The sequence below is a fragment of the Terrapene carolina genome, unplaced genomic scaffold, assembly GCF_002925995.2.
Source record: "Terrapene carolina triunguis isolate 2854851 unplaced genomic scaffold, T_m_triunguis-2.0 Scaffold210, whole genome shotgun sequence".
Classification (NCBI taxonomy): domain Eukaryota; kingdom Metazoa; phylum Chordata; order Testudines; family Emydidae; genus Terrapene; species Terrapene triunguis.
Window position 1 is genome coordinate 432,455 of NW_020664561.1, and position 24,097 is coordinate 456,551.

The window sequence follows — 24,097 nt, forward strand, 5'->3', positions numbered from 1 at the left end:
AGTTGCCTTACCAAGTGTGGGGTCAGTGCTAACGAGGCCAATTCAGTTAGGTTGGATGTGGCCCATTCCCAACAGTTGGCAAGAAGGGGTGAATATCAATAGAGGGGAAATTACTTTTTGTAGTGCTAACGAGGCCAATACACTATAAAATGTAGTTTTCCCTCTGTTGATATTCACCCCTTCTTGTCAATTGTTGGGAATGGGCCACATTCACCCTAATTGAATTGGCCTCGTTAGCACTGACCCCACACTTGGTAAGACAACTCCCATCGTTTCATGTGCTGTATATTTATACCTGCCTACTTTTTTTCACTCCATGCATCTGATGAAGTGGGTTATAGCCCACGAAAGCTTATGCCCAAATAAATTTGTTAGTCTCTAAGGTGCCATAAGGATTCCTAGTTGTTTTTGCTGATACAGACTAACACGGATACCCCTCTGAAACCTCCTTCAGGCCATGACCCACCACTGACTGATAGGGGAAGGAAGAAGCTTCGCTCGTGGGTAGGTTATTCCATAATTGCCTACTACAGAGTTTCTTTCACCTTCCTTTGAAACATCTGTTTCTGACCATCGTCTGAGACAGAATACTACACACGCCATTCATCTAGTCTGGTATGGCTATGTTCCTCCCTGACGTTCTCACAAGTCTTAGTTACCTATGCTTTCCCCTTAAGAATTCATAACGTGAAACTATTATTAATTGTAATTTTGATGCATGTTTTGATAATGAAGCTTCCTACTAGGGAAAGAACTGGAACTATTATTTCAGTTCAGATAGGCCACCAAAGAGGTGTCAGAGGTTGCTGACTGGTCACACCCAGCCCTGTGCCAGATTTGAACTAATCAACTAGAGAGGAAAGGTTCCTTACCCCATTAACAGTCCCCTAAGCTCTGCATTCTTGGGTTTGGCTGCCATACTTGCTCTGTTATTTGCTAAAGTGGGCTCAGTCTTCATTGACGAGCTCTGAGCCTGTCCTCTTGCAAATTCAGAACAGACCTGTGGGATGGCAACTGATTCTCTGAAGCTGTCTCATGTAGTTGTATATTTTGACCAGCAGATGGCGAAAAATACTTGCAGTTCAGCAGCTGTTTGAACTAAAAAGGCTTTGAACACAACAAGTAGTAGGAAATGTGAAAACTTGCTGTGTGTGTGTATGAAAATGCTTTGGTAGAGATCTAAGGAAATATGTCTTCACTATTGATTGCTTTTCCACTAGGAGTTAGGCTAAAGCCAGAGAGACTGGCAGAAAGTTTTTGTCAGGTATGATTTGCCTAAATTATCAGACTGTCTGAACTACACGTTCACTTTCTAGTTGGGCTGATACAGCCCTTAATCCTTTTGAAGTACTGGTGCAATGCATTTCAGTAGTATTTCGAATAAGATGGTGAAAAGATCCCTTTCTGTAAGAGTGGAAATATGACAGTGGTGGGAAGGGGTACTACTTGGCCCTTGTGAACAAGCGTTAACATAAGATCAGCTTCCCCCTTCCCTTGCATAGGTGGTATGAGTGTGGCTTGGGGAGGGAATATCATTGGGGAGGTCAGGACCCACATCCAGGGCTCCTGCAGAAATTTTCTGTTTACTTTCTAATTGTAAACTTTGTCATAAACTCTTGAGGAAGAAAACTCTTCTGTGGAACTGTTCCCCCAGCTTACAGGGTGTCCTTAGTCAAAATTCCACCTATCTACTGCAGCGGGCAATTGTTGGCTGGTATTCTCCACCTATGAGGTAGCTGAATTTCAGTACTGCAGAGCACTAGGATCTTGGGATGAAAGGTGCTAGACGAATTTGGAAGAATTGACTAGTTAGATCAGACTTGCTAACTGATGGTGAGCAGCCTGTGTTTGTAAATCAGAATTGTTTAGACCCTGGGCTGCTTCTCGAGTCACAAGTAGGAGCTCAGGTAAAGAGAGGTTTTTCCTTCTGCATCTGGTGTAGTGAGTTTGACCTTTGATTTTGGCTACAGATCTTATTAATCTAATTAGTATTACAGCAGTGCTTAGAGGCTAGGGCCCATTTTGCCAAGCACTGTACAAATATATAACGTGTGGACCTTTATATTGTCATTTGTATTACTATAGTGCCTAGTCACCTTAGTAATGGACTGGGACCCCATTGTGCTAGATGCTGTACAAGGCACAACAGACAGACAGATGGAGTGATTACAGTGAGACAACATTGGTCAGCATGATGGGCAGTGGTCTCAGGATACCAGTGGCTTAACTGTTGTCAAGATGTTTGTAGATATCACAGCAAAGTAGTTTTAGGGAGGGATTTGAAGGAGGATAGTGAGGTGGCTTTACGGACATTTATGGGGAGCTCCTCCCAGCATGAGCAGCAGCATGGGAGAAAGCACGAGGATGCTTGCTTGAAAATTTAACAAGAGGGCAATGGAAGATGAGGGATCATGGGCCAATTGGAGGTATGAGTCAACATCTCAATAGTGAGTGACACAATAGGTATGTGGGGGGTGGGGCGGGGGGGAAGAGAGGATATGACATTCTGGAGTGAATTCCAGACCAGTGAGAAGCTGTGTCACTCTTGCCCTGCAACCTGTGGTGCCTCACAATGCTTTGCTGCTGTAGCTTCCAACCTGGTCCCCTCATAAACAGCCTAACTGCGTGCAGATCCCACCTGAGTGTCTGTGTATAGCTACAGCCTTCCAGCACATTCCAGTCACACTCTAGTTTGCATCAGCTTTGATTACCACTTGCAGGGTAACTCCAACACATTCCTAGTCCTCAAAACTTGTTTCTGCACACTCCAGCCCTCTCCTGGACAGGTCAGATATTTTAAGTCCATTGCCCCTCTAAGGGGATCAATATCAACAATTTGCTACTTTAAATGGAGTTACCCACACAATTCAGTTTAAACACAGCAGTGGATTAGTTTTGATTAAACAATAAAACAAATGTATTTAACTACAAAGAGATGGGTTTTAAGTGAGCACAAGTATAAGTCATTAAAGTCAGAAATGATAACAAGGGAAATAAAGATGAAATGCTTCCTAGTACTAAGATTTGACAGACTAGACTTGGTTCAAAGTGAAATCCCTTACCATGTATTTCCAGTAACATTGCTGACCAACTTCTCAGGCCAAGATCTGCTTCCAAAGGCTGTTTCTTTTGTTGTCTTAAGTGAAAGAGAGAGAGAGATATGAATAGAGAGAGAGACCTTGAGGTGTTTTTCCCTCTCACTATTATAGTCCAGTCCCCTTTGAAATGCATTTTCTTGAGGGTTACCCCTAGATAAAGTTTATTCCTGCTTTGAAGACAGAGACAAGGAGTCTCTGGTCAAAGAGGTTTCATGCTGTTGTGTGCTAAGATGCAGATCTGTTTGTTCCTGCCTCCCTTCCTTGCCAATGAATAGTCTCTTGACTGGTGATTGCTAAGGCTAAGATTTTGTCATGGTTATTTTTTGTAAAAGTCACAGACAGGTCATGGGCAATAAACAAAACATTCATGGAAGCCCATGCCCTGTCTGTGACCTTTGCTGCTGCGGCTCCATGGTTTCCCCCGCCATTGTGGTGGCTGTGAGCTGCAGGGTCCCTACTCCTCCCCACCCACCCCCCACGCAAGGCTGTCGCCCATCGCTGGGACCCTGACAAGAGCCCCCAGAGGAGGCTGTCGCTGGAACCCTGCAGGGGGATCCTGAGGAGGCTGTTGCCTGTCGCTGGAACCCTGCAGGGGGAGCCTGAAGAGGCTGTCGCCCAGTGCTGGGACCCTGCTGGCTGCCAGCTCCAGTCCCGCGGCCCCAGGGGCTGAAGCAGAAAATGTCACAGAGGTCTCTGGAAGTCACAGCTTCCGTGACTTCCGTGACATAAATGTAGCCTTAGTGATTGCCCATCGACTTGGATGACACCTGGCTAGAGGCATCAGCCTGTCTTCTGTCTTTGAGGAACTGCTAAACACATTTGTCTGGTAAATGCATTTCAGATCTAATTTCAGCTCATGTTTATAACTTTACGATATAATATTGCTCAACGGTTCTGAAAAGTCTCATCTGTCATTAAAAAACAAAAACAAATTAAGTCTCCAGCAGTTATGATTGCAGAGTAAACCTTGACTATGTACTTAAGTGTAAATGATGCAAGGATAGAAGACTGAGTTTGCAGAGAGCCTGAAACCATAGCTCTGAGATGTGAACTGCCCATTCATTTCAGGAAATGCTAACTCATGTGCCAGTGATGATGCTTTGAATGCCAGTGTTACTGTTTCATTGCTCATCAAAGCTTGGAAGAAAAGAAGTATTATCATAGTATGAAGATCAAAAATCATGAGTTGGGCCTCTGAAAAATCATGATAGGTTTAAAATGCATGAAATTTAAAAAACAATATCAGGTGCTTTCTTATTTTCCTGCTAGCGTTTGAGCCTTTAGGGTTCACACTTTCAAGCTTCTTTTCCAGCAACCATGAGGACTAGAAACTACATGGGGATTGGGGAGGAGTAAAAGTGAGATTCTTGCATAACATGGCTGTAGGAGCTGGGCTTTAAGAAAAATGCCAAATATTATGAGATTTATGATAAAAATCATGAAAGTTGGCAATGCTTTGAAGATCTACACAATTTGCTCATTTTGGGTAGGCTTGTAACAACACATGGCAGGTTGAAGGGCATAGTGATGGATTTCATTTTTCAGCTTTCATAAGTTTGGAAAATGCTGCAGTAACAATGCTGCATTACCTTTCAATTCCTTCATAAAGTCATTTTCCCCACTTAATTTAACCTGCAGATATTTCTGTTAAGCTTTGGTCAGCCCTCCCTCACCTGCCCCCAAAAGCTGTTTTGTATAAGAAAAACTATTTCAATTTTAGGTAACTTAAGGACATGGCTGATGTTGAATGTCTGTAATTTATACTATTTGCTTATGTCATTTATTTAGTGAGCTCTATGCCCCTTTGAGTTAGTTTGTATATTTTGCTTATGAGTCATATTTCAACACATTAAATGTTTTAAGTTAATAACTGTACAGGATGGGGCAAAGAGATGGGAAGAATGAGACACAGAAAGATGTAAACTCTGATTAAACAATAATAAAACTAGTACACTGGGAAACTACAAAGACATGAAGCAACTTAAAATATCTCAGACTTCCTTATGATCACCATCTTATTTTCTATACCATCTTATGTTCATAGGGATTCCCAAATGGCTAACAAACATTACTGTTGGATTCTGGCTCCAGGCCTTTACCCAGAGCTGTGTGGACTACGCTGAGCACTGATCAGTGCAATCATACAACAGCAGACACTATAGCCCTGACATTGAAGTGACTCTCCTACAGATTTGGGATCTCTCTCAATCATTCTCTGATTTGTGGGTTTTAAAAGTTGGCCCTTTTTTATCTTATAAGACTTAGAGAATGACTCTTCCCCCCTCCCCCTCCCAGTAGTTTAAAATTGGGACCAGGTTCTGAAAAGGAGGTGGGGAGCAATGTTGAGGTCTTGACTGTAGGGTTGCCAGGTGTCCGGTTTTTGACCGGAACGCCCGGTTGAAAAGGGATCCTGGCGGCTCCGGTCAGCACTGCTGACCGGGCCGTTAAAAGTCCAGTTGGCAGTGCAGCGGTTCTAAGGAAGGCTCCTGCCTGCTGTGGCTCTGTGCAGCTCACGGAAGCAGCGGCATGTCTCTCCTCTGGCTCCTATGCATAGGGGCAGCCAAGGGACTCTGCGCGCTGCCCCCGCCCCAAGCGCCAGCTCCACAGCTCCCATTGGTTGCCAGTGGGAGCTGTGGGGACGGCGCCTGCAGACCAGGCAGCGCGCAGACTCATCTGGCCGTGCCTCTGCGTAGGAGCTGGAGGGGGGACATGCCGCTGCTTCCGGGAGCCGCCTGAGGTAAGCACCACCTGGAGCCTGCACCCCCTCCCGTGCCCCAGCCCCCTGCCCCAGCCATGATCCCCCTCCCACCCTCCGAACCCCTCAGCCCCAGCACCTTCTTGCACCCCAAATCCCTCATTCCCTGCCCCGATCCCCCTCCCGCCCTCCGAACCCCTCGGTCCCAGCACAGAGTACCTTCCTGCACACCAAACTCTTCATCTTGCACCCCACCCCAGAGCCTGCACCCCCAGCCGGAGCCCTCACTCCCTCTGCACTCCAACCCCCTGCAGCAGTCTGGAGCCCCCTCCTGCATGTCAAACCCCTCAGCCCCAACCCGGAGCCCCCTTCTGCACCCCAAACTCCTTATTCTTGGCCCTACCGCAGAGCCTGCACCCCCAGCTAGAGTCCTCACCGCTCCCTTACCCCAACCCCCTGTACCAGTCCGGAGCCCCTTCCTGCACTCCAAATTGCACAGCCCCAGCCCGGAGCCCCCTCCTGCACCCTAAACCCATCATTCCCGGCCCCACCCCAGAGCCTGCATCCCCAGCCGGAGCCCTCACTCCCTCCTGCATCCCAACCCACTGTCTCAGTCCGGAGCCCCCTCCCGCACCCTGAACCCCTAATTTCTGGCCCCACCCCAGAGCCCTCACCCACCCCTCCCCCCCGGCATCCCAACCACCTGCCCCAGCCCGGAGCCCCCTCCCGCACCCTGAACTCCTAATTTTTGGCCCCACCCTGGAGCCTGCACTCCCACCCAGAGCCCTCACCCCTTCCCGCAACCCAGCCCACTGAGCCAGCCCGGTGAAAATGAGTGAGTGAGTGAGGGTGGAGAGAGCAAGTGACGGGGGGGGGGGGGAATGGAGTGAGTGGGGGTGGGGCCTCGGAGAATGGGTGGAGGGGGCAGGGGGTGGGGCAAAGGTGTTTAGTTTTGTGCGAGTAGAAAGTTGGCAACCCTACTTGACTAGTGAGTAAGTGGGGCAATCAGCAGTAATCATTACACTGTAAGATACCAGAATTCTTATTTTGTCATATCATCCTCTGAGCACTGCAATTCTGGACCGTGCTGGAACGGGGTCTAGTTCTGAAATGGAAAATGTACTTCAGGGAGTCACTGCATATTCCCACTTATGGCTCCATGGTGTCTGCGCCTCAGTGATCTGGAACCTTCTGGAAAACTGTGCCAATTTGGACTCACTTGTTATAGGATTTTTACTCAGGGTGTGTCTGCATTGCAGTCGGAGGTGTGATTGGCATGGGTTGGCATACCTGCACGAGCTTTAATCTAGCTAGCACAGGTAAAAATAGCAGCGAAGGCGTAGCACAGATTTCAGCATGGGCTAGCAGTGCAAGTACATGCTGAAGCCCGTGTTGCCGCAGCTACACTAGTATTTTTAGTTGTGCTAGTTAGATTAAAGCTACTATTGGTATGCCAACCTGGGCTGCAATCACACCTCTGATTGCAGTGTAGACATATCCTGAGTCTAGATAACCTAGGAAGTTTTAGAGCTTTTGTAAGTTGTTAAAGTAATTTTGTCCATTTTTAGTTTTACCTTGGTGCCAACTACATCAGAGCCCTTTTAGGGCTTTAAATAGAGCACTTCCTGCCCTAGGTCCTTTCCCAAGATGGATGCAGGTGCCCAATCCCTCTTTGGCTCAGAGACATACCCTCCAGACAGATATAGCTGCCCAGTCTTCACTCTCCCCAAGCCTGTCTCAAGCTCCAGTTGTCAGTCACAGAACTACAGATTCAATGTGGACAATCTTGACCTGATGTTCTCCATATCTCCAAAGATCCCAAAGCAGATAAGTTGGTGGAGCCCCACAGAATACAGTTTAAGATGAGTCCTCTGCATTCCTCCAGCTCCCTCAGCAAAAGCAGTCCAGATGCATCCAAGCTGGACTATGGCATGCACTGCCAGTGACTTTGGAATCAATGGGGAACCAATCTGCTAGAACTATGAGCCATCCCATGCGCTCAGAAATCCATGCTACCTCAACTTATAGGAAAAGTAGAACAGATGCTTATGGACAACACCACTGTTATGTATTCTCATAAGCAAGAAAGCGCTTGTTCCCAGACTGTGTGCAAGGAAGTGGCAAATTCATGGAGCTGTGAATATAGCACAACATATATCTGGTATTGCTGCATCTAGCAAGGGAGGATGATCTGGCAGATAGGATTTCCTGGTGGACTTAGGAAAAGCATGAATGGTCTCTCAAACAGCCTGTGTGGTCAAACTCCTGTTCAGCAAGTGGGGTCCTCCCCTTTACTCTTTGCCACCAGGACCAACTCTGTGTCTCCTGCATTGCTCTTGATGAGGGATAGCAAAAGGGCCTTGACAGACGTCTTTCTGTGAGAGTCGAACACACAGCTCCAGTACACATTCCTGCTGATTCCATTGGTCCCTCGACTGCTCAGGAAATTGGGACCAGACAGGGCCTGGGTGATCCTGATAGCCCCTGCATGTGCCAGAAATTTCTGGTACCCAGAGTAGACCTGTAATCTTCTGTACCTCCCAGTGTCACAAAAGCGCTGGTCACAGGACATTAGAACCCGACCCTCAGTTTCTTCATCTGGCTGCCTGTGCTATGAGATGAATTGTTCTGCTCTACTGAAGCGTAGACTCTCCAGGAAACATGCCATTCTCAAGCATTACACTAAAGTGGAAAAAGGATTGGCATATGGGCAGTTAACAGCAATTTATGCAGCACTCACGCTAATTTACTGCATCTCTAGAACAAGGTCTTTTTAGCATCCATTAGAGTGCACTTGTCTGCAGTTTCTGCTTTTCACTGTCTGGTTGAGGGAGTCTCCGTTCTTGTCACTTGATGGTCTCCAGATTCCTAAAGGGAGTGCCCGATTTGTATCCACTGGTCAGAGACCAAATGCCAACATGGGACTTAAACCTACTCTTCACCAGACTTGTGACACAAGTTCTTCAAGCCCTTAAGAATGCTGCTTGTAGCTCCTTTCTGTAAAAACACCCTTTCCAGTGGCCATTTTTTTGCCACACAGGGTCAATGAATGTACTACTGCAATCACTTGCTCCATTAGTTCAAGTGGCAAAGATTTGTGTGGTGATCTAGGCCCACTTATTTCATCAAAATTAACTCAACTGCTCATGAGCCACGTGGGTGTCAGTATGATGCCACATAATGGAATTTTGTTTTTTCAGTTTCTCTTTTAAAAACCAAAGAAATTAGACAAACCTATGGTAAAAGCACATTAATAAGGTTGCAAAGGCAAGCACTCAAGGTAAGAAATGTCATGCAACCTTAATTTGGCCCCCTTGTGTGTATCCAATATGGCACAGTCTATAACCACATGATCATATACTATTTTTTCCCCACAGGACCATTCCTCATTCAGTGCATAGGATTGATCTGCCTTGTGTGTGAATCAGGGCTGTGCAGTGAAGGAGGTTGCTGTCTGTATGAGGCCTCCTGCATTTGTTGCAGGAGTTGGAACATGTGTAGTGAATGAGACAGCGGGTTGCAGAAAGAGAGAGGATGATCTCAGGGTTAGGGCAGTTGAATGCTGCCCTGGAGAATTGGATTCTATACCTTCCTCTGCCCCAGAGTTCCTGTGTAATATCAGTCAGGTCACTTAAACCAAACTTTTCCCACGTGGTCACTAATTTGGGCAGCCAGAAAGTGAGGCACCCACAAGTTCAGGGTCTGATGTGCAAGTGTGAGTTCTTAGAACGTCTGCAACTGAGTTCAGTAGGAGCTTTGAACATACGAAGTGCTGTATGTGCTAAGTTCTCTGAAAAACTGGTCCTAGGTGTCTCAAATAGGGCACCTGAAGTTAGTGCAAGGGCGGGCAAACTTTTTGGCCTGAAGGCCGCATCAGGTTTCTGAAATAGTTTGGAGGGCTGGTTAGGGGAGGCTGTGCCTCCCCAAACAGCCAGGCGTGGCCCGGCCCCCGCCCCCATCCATTCCCCCCTCCCCCCGCTTCTTGCCCCCTGACGGCCCCCTGAGACTCCTGCCCCATCCAACCCCCCCGTTCCCTGAGCCCCCCGCCCCGGGACCCCTGCCCCATCCACACACACACCCATTCCCTGTCCCCTGACCGCCCCCGGAACCCCCGCCCCTGACTGCCCCCCACCGCCCCATCTAACCGCTCCTCTCATTCCTGACTGCCCCCCCAGGACCCCTGGCCTATCCAACCTCCCCTTCTCCCTGTCCCCTGACGACCCCCAGAACCCCTGCCCCTGACTGCCCCCCCGTCGCCCCATCCAACCCCCCTTCTTCCTGACTGCCCCCCCGGGACACCTACCCCCATTCAACCCCCCTGTTCCCCACCCTCTGACCGCCCTGACCCCTATCCACCCCCCCACCCCCCGAACTCCCCTGCCCTCTATCCGCCCGCCCCCTTACTGCGCTGCCTAGAGCACTGGTGGCTGGCGGCGCTACAGCCGCGCCACCCAGCTGGAGCAAGCCACGCCACCGCGCAGCACAGAGCTGGGCTGGGCTCTGCAGCTGCGCTGCCCCAGGAGCTCGCAGCCCCACCGCCCAGAGCATTGCGCTGGCAGCGCAGTGAGCTGAGGCTGCTGGGGAGGGGGAACAGCAGGGAAGTGGCCAGGGGCTAGCCTCCTGGGCCAGGAGCTCAGGGGCTGGGCAAGAGGGTCCTGTGGAACGGATGTGGCCCGCGGGCCATAGTTTGCCCACCTCTGAGTTAGTGGATACTTTTTACATTAATGAATTCATGAATTTCCTTATCTGTGTTTCCTTAATGCCTCAGTTCCCCATCTGTACAATGGGGATAATACTCCCTCCTCTCATAGGGGTGTATTAATATTTGTGAAGCACTTGGATACTGTAGTGATCACCATAGAAAACCCCATGAGGACATGACTAGTTCATCTTCAGAGCAGTGTCTGGCCATACATTAAAACAAAGTGTTGAATGGCTGCTCATTATTTCAGCAGCATTCGTCCCATGCACTGAATGACGCAGTGGTCCTCTTTACCACTGACCAGACAGATTTCACACACCACAGTACATTTATTTAGGAAAGAAGCAATACATAGAAAATGTATCCTAAAACAATAAGTCTATACACATGCTAAGTGCATCAGGTGTGACCCATCTTCCACATCGAGAAGATGTGCAGTTCCAGTCCTTCCAATCCTTCTAGTGGGGTTTTGCCCTCTTGGTTACAATCTCATGTCACTTTTTGGATCAGAATGAGGGACTCTGAGGCAGTTCAGGCTGTTCCTCTATGCCCTTTCTTTGCCTCCTTGGCATATTGAACCCAGTCTGAACCAGTATGTTCAGTTCCCCCCAAGGGGGATAGTACTTCTTTGGAATTGTCCTGGGTTCTGCAGTAAATACCAACCTTCCCCCTTCCTTCCCCCTCCCCCCCCCACCAATTTTAGTACCTGGAGGAAGCTTAGTAACTTCCCCATCAGAGCTGAACATTGTATTCTAGCTCCAAAGATGCATAAACTTTCAATCTCAGCAGTCTTCTGAAATTTCCACACTTCCAAGGTTTCAGGTGGTACAGTGATAGATTTGAATGAAATCAGTTTTTCTACCGATTTAAATTGGTTGAAAAACTGCTTGCAAACTGTCCCTTATGCTTTTTTAATGGGGGCCTAGACTTTGGAGAGCAAGACGATAGCATGAGGCAGTGTTGCCTGATCATGTGTTAATTTGCATTCTGTGGTTTGGCAGGGTTCTGTTCGTGACCAGTCTCAGAAATATTACAGTTATTACGAGGCCCCCGGTGTGCACGAAGGAGATAGTTATGTTTAGGAATGACGTTCTGTCCCTGTAATGTTTTTTTAGTGCAGTTGGCAAAATCACAAACACTCCAGCCCAGCAAAGTAGATAAATAATATAACATGGTCAGAATGTCTCATTATCTGAGCATCCATATACTCTTACCATCTCTTGCAGAAAAAGCCTGTCATCACCCCCACCATCATCACCACCACCACCTGGGGTTGTCATTCTGCCATCTCCCAGGGCACGCAGGCTGGGATACAACTTTTATATTGTGTTACGCTGACTCCCACTATGCATATTCAGTAGAGGTTTCAGCCCCTTTTTCTTATTTGTATTTCCTTCCCCTACTAATGTTGGGGTGCCCTTCTCCCGTAGGTTACTAGTCCTTTTACCTCAAGCTTATTAGCATGTATGTCAATTAGTTACCATGGCATTCTTGTGGTCTGACTGCTGCTGCTGTTCCAAACTTAGCATATCTAAATCTGATATTAACTGGCATCTTATGGTTACCTGTCTGCACTTCAGTCATACTTGTTTATTACAGCATTTCATCTTGTGCTGTCTTATGATCTAGGATTATCCTGGTTAGCTGCTTATGCTTTTTGGGCCGTATGCCTTGATTAGCTTAGCTAAGCTATTGTACTAAAGGCCTTGAGGCTTGTAGGCTCTATGCTTTACTGCCTTAACTTATACCTGTGTCTTACCTAGCAAGTGCCTGTATCTATAGGCTGCAGCCTGTGCCAATGTGCTGTGCCGCTGAGTACCAGCTCAGTTTAAGCCATGTCCTTGAGGAGGCAAGGATTTACCCTGTTCTCAGACACAATAGCAATGACTTTATGTGGATGTATAACCACAACTAGTGAAAGGGACCATTAAGTGGCCCTTGGAGAAGAAACACCTAACTCTAACAGTAAAGCATTGCAGAATCCCCAGTGCTTACATAACTGAGTATTCTTAACTTAACCACCCAACTCTCCCCCACCCCGCCGTTTGCAGTAGCTGATGCTTGGGTGCAGTGTAAGCTCAGGGTGGTGAATGCTCGTCCTTGCTGTGTCTCCAGCTGCCTGTTTCTGTGACTGCTGTGCTAGTAGGGTTTTCTTCACAGGTCTGAGCTGCTCGTACAACCACAGCTAGGCTGAAAACTTCTCCTGCTCCCTGGGCCATCTCCTAGCTCGGGTTCAGGCTTCATTTGGCCCTGCTCCCTCCATATGTGCTCTTTGCTCAAACTTGTACAAACTTCTTCCAGCACCGCCCCTGTGCCAGTCAGTTGGCCCATCACCAACTAGATGGCCTGTCCCCACATGGGCAGGGCTAAGCTCCTGCTGTGGAGCACCATTCCCATCCTCCAATGGGATGTGGGCTGGCACAGCAAGTCAGGGTTAATTTTTCTGTGGGGGTGGTGGGGTGAGCTCCTTTTTCAGCTTGCCCTTTAATTAATCAGGGCCCACTGAAGGCAGGAGTGGCTCTTTCCCATTACCATTGTGGAGTGGGGGCTCCACACAGCAGAGGTCCCTGCAGAAGGAGAGGTTGTTTGCCAATAAATGTAGTTCTTCAAGGGATGCTTCCTCATGTTCACACTCCCCTCCTTCTTGGAGTTCCCTACATGTGCTTGGACTGGAGCTGAGGAGAGAGGACCTGAGGTGCTTAGGGCTAGCACCAACCTCTATATAACCTCTGAACATTTGGTGCCTCAAAGTGACGCTTGTGCAACCCCCAACGGGGCATTAGGTTCTGGATCATTGCAGTGCAGTTGCCTTGAATCCCGTGAGTGTGACTGTGCAGAGGTAGAGCTACATGTAATGGTAAGTAGCCTTTTTCCCCAGAGTTAAAGCACCTGTGTTCTATTCCTGGCTTTGCAACAGATTTCCTGTGGTATCCTTGGGCAAGTCACTTTATCTGTCTGTGCCTTGGTGTCTCCATCTCTTATGGGGGATAACATCTCTATTGTGCGGGTGAGAAGAATATTTAATAGACTAGTTAATATTTATAAAGTGCTATACATTCGTCGTATTTGGAGTTAATGATAAGAACATAACATAAGAACAGACATACTGGGTCAGACCAAAGGTCCATCTAGCCCAGTATCCTGTCTTCCGACAGTGGCCAGTGCCAGGTGTCCCAGAGGGAATGAACAGAACAGGTAATCATCAAGTGATCCATCCCCTGTCGCTCATTCCCAGCTTCTGGCAAACAGAGGCTAGGGCAGGAGCGGGAAAACTTTTTGGCCTGAGGGCCACATCAGGATTCCGAAACTGTATGGAGGGCCTGTTAGGGGAGGCTGTGCTTCCCCAAACAGCCAGGCGTGGTGCAGTCCCCACCCCCTGACGGCCCCCCCAGGACTCTTGCCCCATTCAACCCCCCCCATTCCCCGTCCCCTGATGGTCCCCCTGGGACCCCTGCCTCATCCACCCACCCCCCCACTCCCTGTCCCCTGACCGCCCCTGGAACTCCTGCCCCTGACTGCCTCCCACCGCCCCATCCAACTCCCCCTTCTTCCTGACTGACCCCCAAAACCCCTGCCCCCATTCAACCCCCCTGTTCCCTGCCCTCTGACCACCCTGACCCCTATCCACACCCCTGCCCCCTGACCAACACCCCGAACTTCCCTGCCATCTATCCAACCCCCCACTCCCTGCCCCTTACCGCGCTGCCTGGAGCACCGGTGGCTGGCGGTGCTACATCCGCGCCACCCAGAGCACCAGGACAGGCAGCTGTGCTGCCTGGGTGGAGCCCCAGCCACGCCAACGCGCAGCACAGAGCACCGGGTCAGGCCGCGGCTCTGCAGCTGCACTGCCCAGCAAGAACTCACAGCCCCGCCGCCCACAGCATTGCGCTGGCGGCGCAGTGAGCTGAGGCTGCGGGGGAGGGGGCTAGCCTCCCGGGCCAGGAGCTCAGGGGCTGGGCAGGAGGGTCCCGCGGGCCGTAGTTTGCCCACCTCTGGGCTAGGGACACCATTCCTGCCCATCCTGGCTAATAGCCATTGAAGGACCTATCCTCCATGAATTTATCTAGTTCTTTTTTGAACCTTGTTATGGTCTTGGCCTTCACAACATCCTCTGGCAAGGAGTTCCACAGGTTGACTGTGCGTTGTGTGAAGAAATACTTCCCTTTTATTTATTTTAAACCTGCTGCCTATTAATTTCATTTGGTGACCCCTAGTTCTTGTGTTATGAGAAGTAGTAAACAACACTTCCTTATCTACTTTCTCTACACCAGTCATGATTTTATAGACCTCAATCATACCTCCCCATAGCCGTCTCTTTTCCAAGCTGAAAAGTCCAAGTCTTATTAATCTCTCCTCAGACGGAAGCCATTCCATACCCCTAAACATTTTTGTTGCCCTTTTCTGAATCTTTTCCAATTCCAATATATCTTTTTTGAGATGGGGTGACCACATCTGCACACAGTATTCAAGATGTGGGCATGCCATGGATTTATATAGAGGCAATATGATATTTTTCTGTCCTATTATCTATCCCTTTCTTTATTATTTTCAGCATTCTGTTAGCTTTTTTGACTGCCGCTGCACATTGAGTGGATGTTTTCAGAGAACTATCCACAATGACTCCAAGATCTTTTTCTTGAGTGGGAACAGCTAATTTAGACCCCATCATTTTATATGTAAAGTCAGGATTATGTTTTCCACTGTGCTTTACTTTGCATTTATCAACATTAAATTTCATCTGCCATTTGTTGCCCAGTCACCCAGTTTTGTGAGATCCTTTTATAACTCTTCGCAGTCTGCTTGGGAATTAACTATCTTGAGTAGTTTTGTATCATCTGCAAATTTTGCCACTTCACTGCTTACCCGCTTTTCCAGATCAGTTATGAATATGTTGAATAAGACTGGTCCCAATACAGACCCCTGGAGGACATCACTATTTACCTCTCTCCATTCTGAAAACTGACCATTTATTCCTACCCTTTGTTTCCTATCTTTTAACCAGTTGCCAATCCATGAGAGCACCTTCCCTCTTATCCCATGGCAGCTTACTTTGCGTAAGAGCCTTTGGTGAGGGACCTTGTCAAAGGCTTTCTGAAAAATCTAAGTGCACTATATCTGCTGGATCCCCTTGGTCCACATGCTTGTTGACTCTCTCAAAGAATTCTAGTAGATTGGTGAGGCAAGATTTCCCTTTACTAAAACCATGTTGACTCTTCCTCAACAAATTATGTTCATCTATATGTCTGACAATTCTGCTCTTTATTAGTTTCAACCAATTTGCCCAGTACTGAAGTCAGGCTTACAGGCCTGTAATTGCCGGGATCACCTCTGGAATCCTTTTTAAAAATTGGCATCACATTAGCTATCTTCCAGTCATCTGGTACAGAAGCTGGTTTAAATGATAGGTTACAGACTACAGTTAGTATTTCTGCAATTTCACATTTGAGTTCCTTCAGAACTCTTGGGTGAATACCATCTGGTCCTGGTGACTTATTGCTGTTTAATTTATCAATTTGTTCCAAAACCTCCTCTAATGATACCTCAACCTGGGACAGTTCCTCAGATCTGTCACCTAAAAAGAATGGCTCAGGTTTGGGAATCTCCTTCACATCCTCAGCCATGAAGACTGATGCAAAGAATTCATTTAGTTTCTCCGCAATGGCCTTATCATCCTTGAATGCTCCTTTAGCACCTCGATCGTCCAGTGGCCCCACTGGTTGTTTAGCAGGCTTCTTGCTTCTGATGTACTTAAAAAAAAATTTGCTATTACTTTTTGAGTGTTTGGCTAACTGTTCCTCAAATTCTTTTTTGGCCTTCCTAATTGTATTTTTACAGTTCATTTGCCAGTGTTTATGCTCCTTTCTATTTTCTTCTCTAGGATTTAACTTCCACTTTTGAAAAGATGCCTTTTTGCCTCTCACTGCTTCTTTTACTTTGTTGTTTAGCCACGGTGGCTCTTTTTTGGTTCTCTTACTGCGTTTTTTAATTTGGGATATACATTTAAGTTGAGCCTCTATTATGATGTCTTTAAAAAGTTTCCACGCAGCTTGCAGAGATTTCACTTCTGGCACTGTACCCTTTAATTTCTGTTTAAGTAACTGCCTCATTTTTGTGTAGTTCCCCTTTCTGAAATTAAATGCTACAGTGTTGGGCCGCTGTGGTGTTTTTTCTGCCACAGGGATATTAAATTTAATTATATTATGGTCACTATTACCAAGCAATAAATCTATATTCACCCTTGGACCAGATCCTGTGCTCCACTTAGGACTAAATCAAGAATTGCCTCTCCTCTGGTGGGTTCCAGGACCAGCTGCTCCCAGAAGCAGTGATTTAAGCTGTCAAGAAACTTTATCTCTGCATCCCGTCCTGAAGTGACGAACCCAGTAAATTTGGGGATAATTGAAATCCCCCATTATTATTATTGAGTTTTTTATTTTAATAGCCTCTCTAATCTCCCTGAGCATTTCACAGTCACTATCACCATCCTAGTCAGGTGGTCAGTAATATATCCCTACTGCTATATTCTTATTATTAGAGCATGGAATTTCTATCCATAGAGATGCTATGGTACAGTTTGATTCATTTACGATTTTTACTACATTTGATTCTATGCCTTCTTTCACATATTATGCCACTCCCTCACCAGCACGACCTGTCCTGTCCTTCTGATATATTTTGTACCCTGGTATTACTGTATCCCATTGATTAGCCTCATTCCACCAAGTTTCTGTGATGCCTATTATATCAATATTCTCATTTAATATGAGGCACTCTAGTTCACCCATTTTATTATTTAGACTTCTAGCATTGGTATATAACGCTTTAAAAACTTGTCTCCTTTTGGCTGTCTGCCATTACACGATGTAATTGAATGGGACTCTTTTTTATTTGACTGTTTCTGATCAGACCCTGCCTGTATTTTATCATTTTCTATCCTCTCGTCCTTACTAGGACATAGAGATTCTCTATTAATAGATCCTCCCCAAGGGATGTCCGAACCATGTGCTACTCCGCACCTGTCGGCTTTCCCCCAGCCCTTAGTTTAAAACTGCTCTACGACCTTTTTAATGTTAAATGCCAGCAATCTGGTTCCATTTTGGTTTAGGTGGAGCCCATCCTTCCTGTATAGGCTCCCCCTTTCCCAAAAGTTTCCCCAGTTCCTAATAAATCTAAACTCCTCCTCCCTACACCATTGTCTCATCCACACATTGAGACTCTGCAGTTCTGCCTGACTAACTGGCCCTGCGTGTGGAACTGGGAGCATCTCAGAGAATGCTACCATGGAGGTCCTGGACTTCAGTCTCTTACCTAGCAGTTGAAATTTGGCCTCCAGGACCTCTCTCCTATCCTTCCCTATGTCATTGGTACCTACATGTACCATGACCACCAGCTGCTCCCCAGCACTACACATAAGTCTATCTAAATGTCTCGAGAGATCCGCAACCTTCGCACCAGGCAGGCAAGTCACCATGCGGTTCTCCCGGTCATCGCAAACCCAGCTATCTATGTTTCTAATGATCGAATCGCCCATTACTACCAGTCTCTTTCTAATAGCTGGAGTTCCCTCCCCTGGAGAGAGATCCTCAGTGCGAGAGGATACCACAACATCATCTGGAAGGAGGGTCCCAACTATGGGATTGTTTCCCTCTGCTCCAGTTAGATGCTCTCCTTCCCTGGGACTTTCATCCTCCTCAACAGCACAGACGCTGTCAGACCGGGGGTGGGACCATTCTACTGTGTCCAGGAAAGTCTCATCTATGTACCTCTCTGTCTCCCTCAGCTCCTCCAGTTCAGCCACTCTGGTCTCCAAAGCCCATACATGGTCTCTGAGGGCCAGGAGCTCCTTGCACCGAATGCACACATATGCCACCTGCCCATAGGGCAGGTAATCATACATGGTGCATTGGGTGCAATAAACTGGGTAGCCCCCACTCTGTTGCTGAACTTCTGCCTGCATTCTCTGTTTACTCCTGCAGCTGGTTCCTTTGTTGTTGTTTTGTTTATATCAAGGGGGTGTTTTGGGCTTTTAAGTTTAAAGGAAGTTGAGTTCTAGCCCCTGTAAAAAACTCCCTCACAAAACTCCCCTGTTAGCCGCTCCTGGTCGCTAGCTCCTTTGGTCACTTAGAAGCGGGGTTTTTAAAGCCCTGGTCTCCCTGTGTAGCCCCGCCTCCTGGTTAAGGGTTGATGGGTGCTAAAGGCTTAGGGATCACAGCCTCCTTAAGGCTGTCACACTTGTTCTTGTGACACCAACAGGTGTTTACTCTTGTGAGCCCTGAGGAGCCAGCACAGTTCTGGGAGAGTGATCTGAACTCTATTCTGCTTTGAGTATAAGTAGCAAAACTGCCAGCTAAATTCTCAGTGCAAAATCTGATTACCAGTTACGGTGTAAGAGGCAGAAAAAGTCTAGATGGATTATCTGATCCCAGATTAAGTTTGTGGTGTGGCAGATGGAAGAGCTGTGTTTTGGTTTATAAACTGATATGAAATTGAGGGAATAAATATAGAACCCTGCAGACTTGTTTTGTTTGAGAGTATATTGATGCTTAAGAACTGAATCCAAAGGGAGCAGTGCCAAGTGGTTTTGGGAGTGAAGCCCCCCTACCCTCACATCAAAACCACCCTCCACAAATTGATAGTATAAGAACATATTCCCCATCCCCCACTGAACACTCAGTGACCATTGTTTTTCTGTCTCCATTCTAGGTCAGCCACTGGTGCTTTCTCAGTCCACTATGGTGCCGCTCCAGACTCCTGGAGTTCATCCTGCATCCCAGCCGGTCATTGCTGTCACTGGAGGGACCACGCAGCTGTCCAGTCACACTGTGAATGTACTGGCACCAGCTACAGGAAGCAGTTCAGTGAGTGGAAAAATAGCGCTGGCTAAACCCCTCCTCCAAGCCACTACACAAACTACAGGCATGGATGTAAGTTCCAGCTGTTTTATGGTAGTTAAGTTAGGTTTGAAACCCCCTGTCCCCTCAGCTGCTGGAACATGGTGTGGGAGTGCTTGTGGGCTGTGCAGCCTTAGGAAGAAGGCGTCTTGGCTCTGCTGGCTGGAGCTCTGAAATGATGGGTGCTTTCACATCGCTGGTGTCTGGGGCTCAGAAGCCTCACTTGGCAAACAGTTCCATTGTCTAACTACCCAGGAAGAAATATTTTCCTAATGTCTAACCAGGAAAGAGGATGTGTCAGATTGCTGGATACCTTTTATTTTTTTTAAGACAGTACAGTGGTTCTCAAACTGTGGGTCAGGACCCCAAAGTGGGTCACGACTCCATTTTAATGGGGTCACCTGGGCTGGCGTTAGATTTCTGGGGCTCAGGGCCAAAGTCAAAGCCCAAGCCCCACTGCCTGGGGCCGAAGCCGAAGCCCAAGGGCTTCAGCCCTGGGCAGCGAGTCTGATGTTACATGCCCCCTGTCTGGGGCTGAAGCACTTGGGCTTCGGCTTTGACCCCCCCAACCCAGGACAGTGGGGCTCAGGCTTTGGCTTTGAGCCACCCTCCACCCCACCCCCTGCCTGGGGCGGCAGGGCTCGGGTGGGCTCAGGCTTCGGTCCCTTCTCCTGGAGTCGTGTAGTAATTCTTGTTGTCAGAAGGGGGTCGCGGTGCAATGAAGTTTGAGAACCGCTGCACTAGTCTATGCTTTCTGTGTATATGTGTATGTGTGTCTATCATTGGTAAATCAATGAGTGGGTAAATCATTGAATTTAAGACAACGCAGCCTCACATTTGTGGGCCTTCACCCATCTCTAGGACCAAACCCATGCTATTATAGAAAGTTCTGAAGTATTCGGATGAAGATTTTACTGATAGTATTTATTTCTGTGTATTCTTGGCCTGAGACTGGAAGTGCCCACATACCACAGATAAGGAGGGCTGCCCCTGAAGTTAGGGCACTGGACTGGGATTTGGGAGATTTGAGCTAATTGGGTAACCCTGGGCAAGACACTTAACCTCTTTGTTCCTCAGTCCTCCAGTTGCAAAATAGGAACGTATATTATCCTCTTCTTCCACCTTTTACTGTTACTAAATATTTGTATTATAATAGCACTAGTTGGGCTGGGTGATGTACAAACACAGCAGAGATATGATCCCTTCAGACGAACAGACAAAGGGTAGATGGGGATACAACATACAAGCAAATGAGGGGGGTGAAGAATTGGCCCAGCGTTATGTGGACGGTGATGTGTTTATTTCATTGTGGTTAGAGGAAGGGAATAGGAAAAGGAAAGGAGAAAGAATAGACACAGCTTGTCACTTCTCTAGCCTTGATCAGCAGGCTGGATGTCATGACAGAGGTAAGACTTGAGGGGGTTTTGCCTTTGTCTGTCTTGTCTACTTAGACTGTTCGCTCTTTAGGGGCTCTCACTGTGTGTACATGCGGAGTAGTTCAGCAGGGTCTTGATGTGGGTTGGGGCCTCTAGGCAGTACTATAATTCACAGAATAAAAATGCTCTCATGGAAGCAAAAGAGTCTGGTTTCTAGCCTGATCTTGGAGACTCAAGCTGTTAGGATAGTATCTAATCCCAACGTTTAGAAGTTCACCCTTGGGTTTAAAAAGCTGTCAGGTAGCAATCTATCCTTTTCCACAAGAGGATCACGTGAGAACAGGAAATATAGTTAGGCTGGCAGAATTCTGTTTTTATTTTTTGCAGTTTTGTTGATTAATGTATGTGTTTATTTTTTAATTTTTAACTATTTTTATTTTTATAGCTGCGGGAAATTCAGAAGGAAGATGGGAAGGGTTGAGGTTAGGGTTAGCTGTGGTTCTGGCAACGAGACTTCAGGGGCTCCCTTTATGGCTGACGTGCCCAAGACACTGGGACACAATGTTCAGGGGAGTCTGCAGTCCTGGTCTGGTGGAGCACACCCCCGCAATCAGGGCTGCAAGGACGAGCCCCCGGCTGTGGGTGAGGCGACTCTGCTACTGAACAGCTCCGGCCTGAGGATGGCTATTGCACTCCTGGCTGGTGAGTGAGGGAGCGGGGCTGTGGCTGCAGGGAGTGCGTGGGGGAGGCTGCACTTCCACCGACTGCCCAATGGATATGTTTTTTGTTGATTTCAGTGTGTCAGCTGAAATTAACATTTACTGACATCAATGCATTTAAATCGAATCCTGCCAAGCTTAAATATAGTGCAGGACCTGCAGTGTTTTTAGAATTAGCTACAAATGAGCCTTAGCAGGAGGCAAATTTAGCCAGGTATTCTTGTTAGGTGGCTTCTGTTGTTCAGCAGATACTGTTCCTGAGAAGACACCAAAAGTGGCAGCAATGATCTGGCTGTTACATCTTTGGATGATATAGATGGTCTTCTGAAGTTTAAAACATTTGTAGCAAGGAAATAACTTGGAATCCTCTTGTAAATTAACAAAGATCAGAAAAGTAGTGACCTGCTTGAATTGGAGTGCTTTGCAGAATGATTAATGGCACATGACAAAACAAAGTTATTTTGGTTAAGTTATGTTAAGCATTGCTGACTTTTTCAGAGCTTGCAACGATGAATGAAAGTGCAAGGAGTGCGTGCTTTCATGCACAAAATAAACATTTACAAAGTATGCTAGAAACAACAGTATATGGGAAAATGTTTTCTTAGAGTGAATTTTGTTGGACAGACTGGCCTCTGTGTATTTATGTTGCACAGAACATACAATTTGGGATGTGTAATGTAACTTTTGAAAGATGTCAGGGTAAGCTCCATGTCTTCAGCTCCTTTCAGCCAAGGATTTCAAGGCATTTTGCAAACCCTTATTGATTCTTGCAGTATGTCTCGGAGGTTGTGTTGACCCATGTCAGTTTTGGGAGGTTGATTGGGAACTCACCCCCTCATATCTGAGGTGTTTTGTCGAGCATCACCCACAAGTATGTGATCCCAACCTGATGGGTTTTGCTCACATGCTCAGGGTCTAACTGATTGCCAATCTGACCCAGGGGAAAATTCCTTCCCGAATCCACATATGGCGGAGACCTGGGGGGGTTTCGCCTTTCTCTGCAGCATGGGGCACGGGTCACTTGCAGGTTTAAACTAGTGTAAATGGCGGATTCTCTGTAACTTGAAGCCTTTAATCCATGATTTGAGGACTTCAGTAACTAAGCCAGAGGTTAGGGGTCTATTACAGGAGTGGGTGGGTGAGGTTCGGTGGCCTGCGATGTGCAGGAGGTCAGACAAGATGATCATGATGGTCCCCTTTGGGCCTTAAAGTCTATGAGTCTAAGTCTTGTTATTTCCTTGGCTATTTTGGCTTATTGAGAGACTGAGGGGATGACAAATCTACTGAGGCTGTGCTGGGGACCCCAAAAAGGCGTGGGCAGTGGCTATTGGGATGCCAACTAGGGCCAACTGGTGCCTGGGCCAGGAATCTCCTAGGACTTGCCCTGGAGTCTCCTAATGAGAGAGGGATATTAGGGTCCTCAATGAGCTTCCCAAGGGGCTCTGGTTGTCAGGTGACTGAAGAACCTTCCAAGGTTGCGTGGGAGGGAGTTTTCATTTTTTGGACCCTCTCAACAGAGATGGGGGCAGGAGGAAGCAGCCCAATGGAGCAGGGAAAGGATTAATCTTTCACTGTACTTCCCTCCATGTGGGTCAGGCAGCTTCTCTCACCCCCCCACTTCAGCTGACTCCCAAGCCTCTTGCCAGCTGACCTTTCCAGGTGAGCCTCAGTCCTGCAGACAGTATGAAGTCAACAGAAGGGGAGCTGCACTACTGTGAAACTCAGGCTCTTTGTGATAGGACCTATAGAAGTTCACAAGAGTGGGCCCCTATTTGTGGACCATTGGAGGTCTGCAGCTGGGGTGCGGCCTCCCTCTGGGCAGCACTTACCTTTGGCAGTTCCCGGTCGGTGGCGGACGCAGTGAGGCTAAGACAAGCTCCCTGCCTACCCCGGCCCCACACCGCTCCCGGAAGGGGCCAACGCGCCCCTGCGGCCCCCTGGGGCGGCAGGAGGCATGTGGCTCCGTGTGCTGCCCTCTCTGCAACACCGCTGCCACAGCTCTCCTAGCCAATGGGAGCTGCTGGGGCAGTGCTTGCAGGCAGCAGCAGCGTGCGGAGGGAGACCCCTGTCTCCCTGCCCCCGGGGCTGCACTGCCTGCTTCCGGGAGTGGCATAGGGCTGGGGTAGGCAGGGAGTCTGCTTTAGCGGCATCCACACTGTGCTGCCGGAGATCGCGATCAACTGGGAGATCCTCTAGGATCGACCAGTCGATCACGATCGACTAGTTGGTGACCACTGCTCTAGGCAGAAAGCGGCCAGAGTCAGTTCCAGTGGCCCTTGCATTAGGGGCAGCGCAGCCTAGTGGCCAGAGTCAGTAGTTCTTCGAGTGATTGCTCATGTGCATTCCACAATAGGTGTGCGTGCTCGCCACGTGCACTGGTGCCGGAAGTTTTTCCCCTAGCAGTACCCATAGGGGAGTGCCCCTAGTGACCCATGGAGTGGCGCCGCTATGGCGCAGTATAAGGGCACTGCGCACTCCTCCCACCCTCAGTTCCTTCTTGCTACCAGTGAAGGTGCATCGGAACTGCTCTGCTCCAGCTTTGCGGTAGCTTTCCTCTTGGACTCTGTTAGTTCCTAGTTAGTAGTACCTGTCGTTTGAAGTACAGGCAAGTCTCAT

The 24,097-nt window shown here is 47.9% G+C and overlaps 1 protein-coding gene across 2 annotated transcripts in view; it reads left to right on the forward strand.

The window, feature by feature from the left end:
* The window catches only part of LOC112104980 (cyclic AMP-dependent transcription factor ATF-6 alpha), a 362,675-nt gene that overhangs the window by 26,637 nt on the left and 311,941 nt on the right, over positions 1 to 24,097 (forward strand). For both annotated transcript variants that reach the window (XM_026655320.1, XM_026655321.1), the window contains exon 7: positions 19,199 to 19,419. In XM_026655320.1, the coding sequence (XP_026511105.1) occupies positions 19,199 to 19,419 (221 nt within the window). The remainder of the gene's footprint in view (positions 1 to 19,198; positions 19,420 to 24,097) is intronic.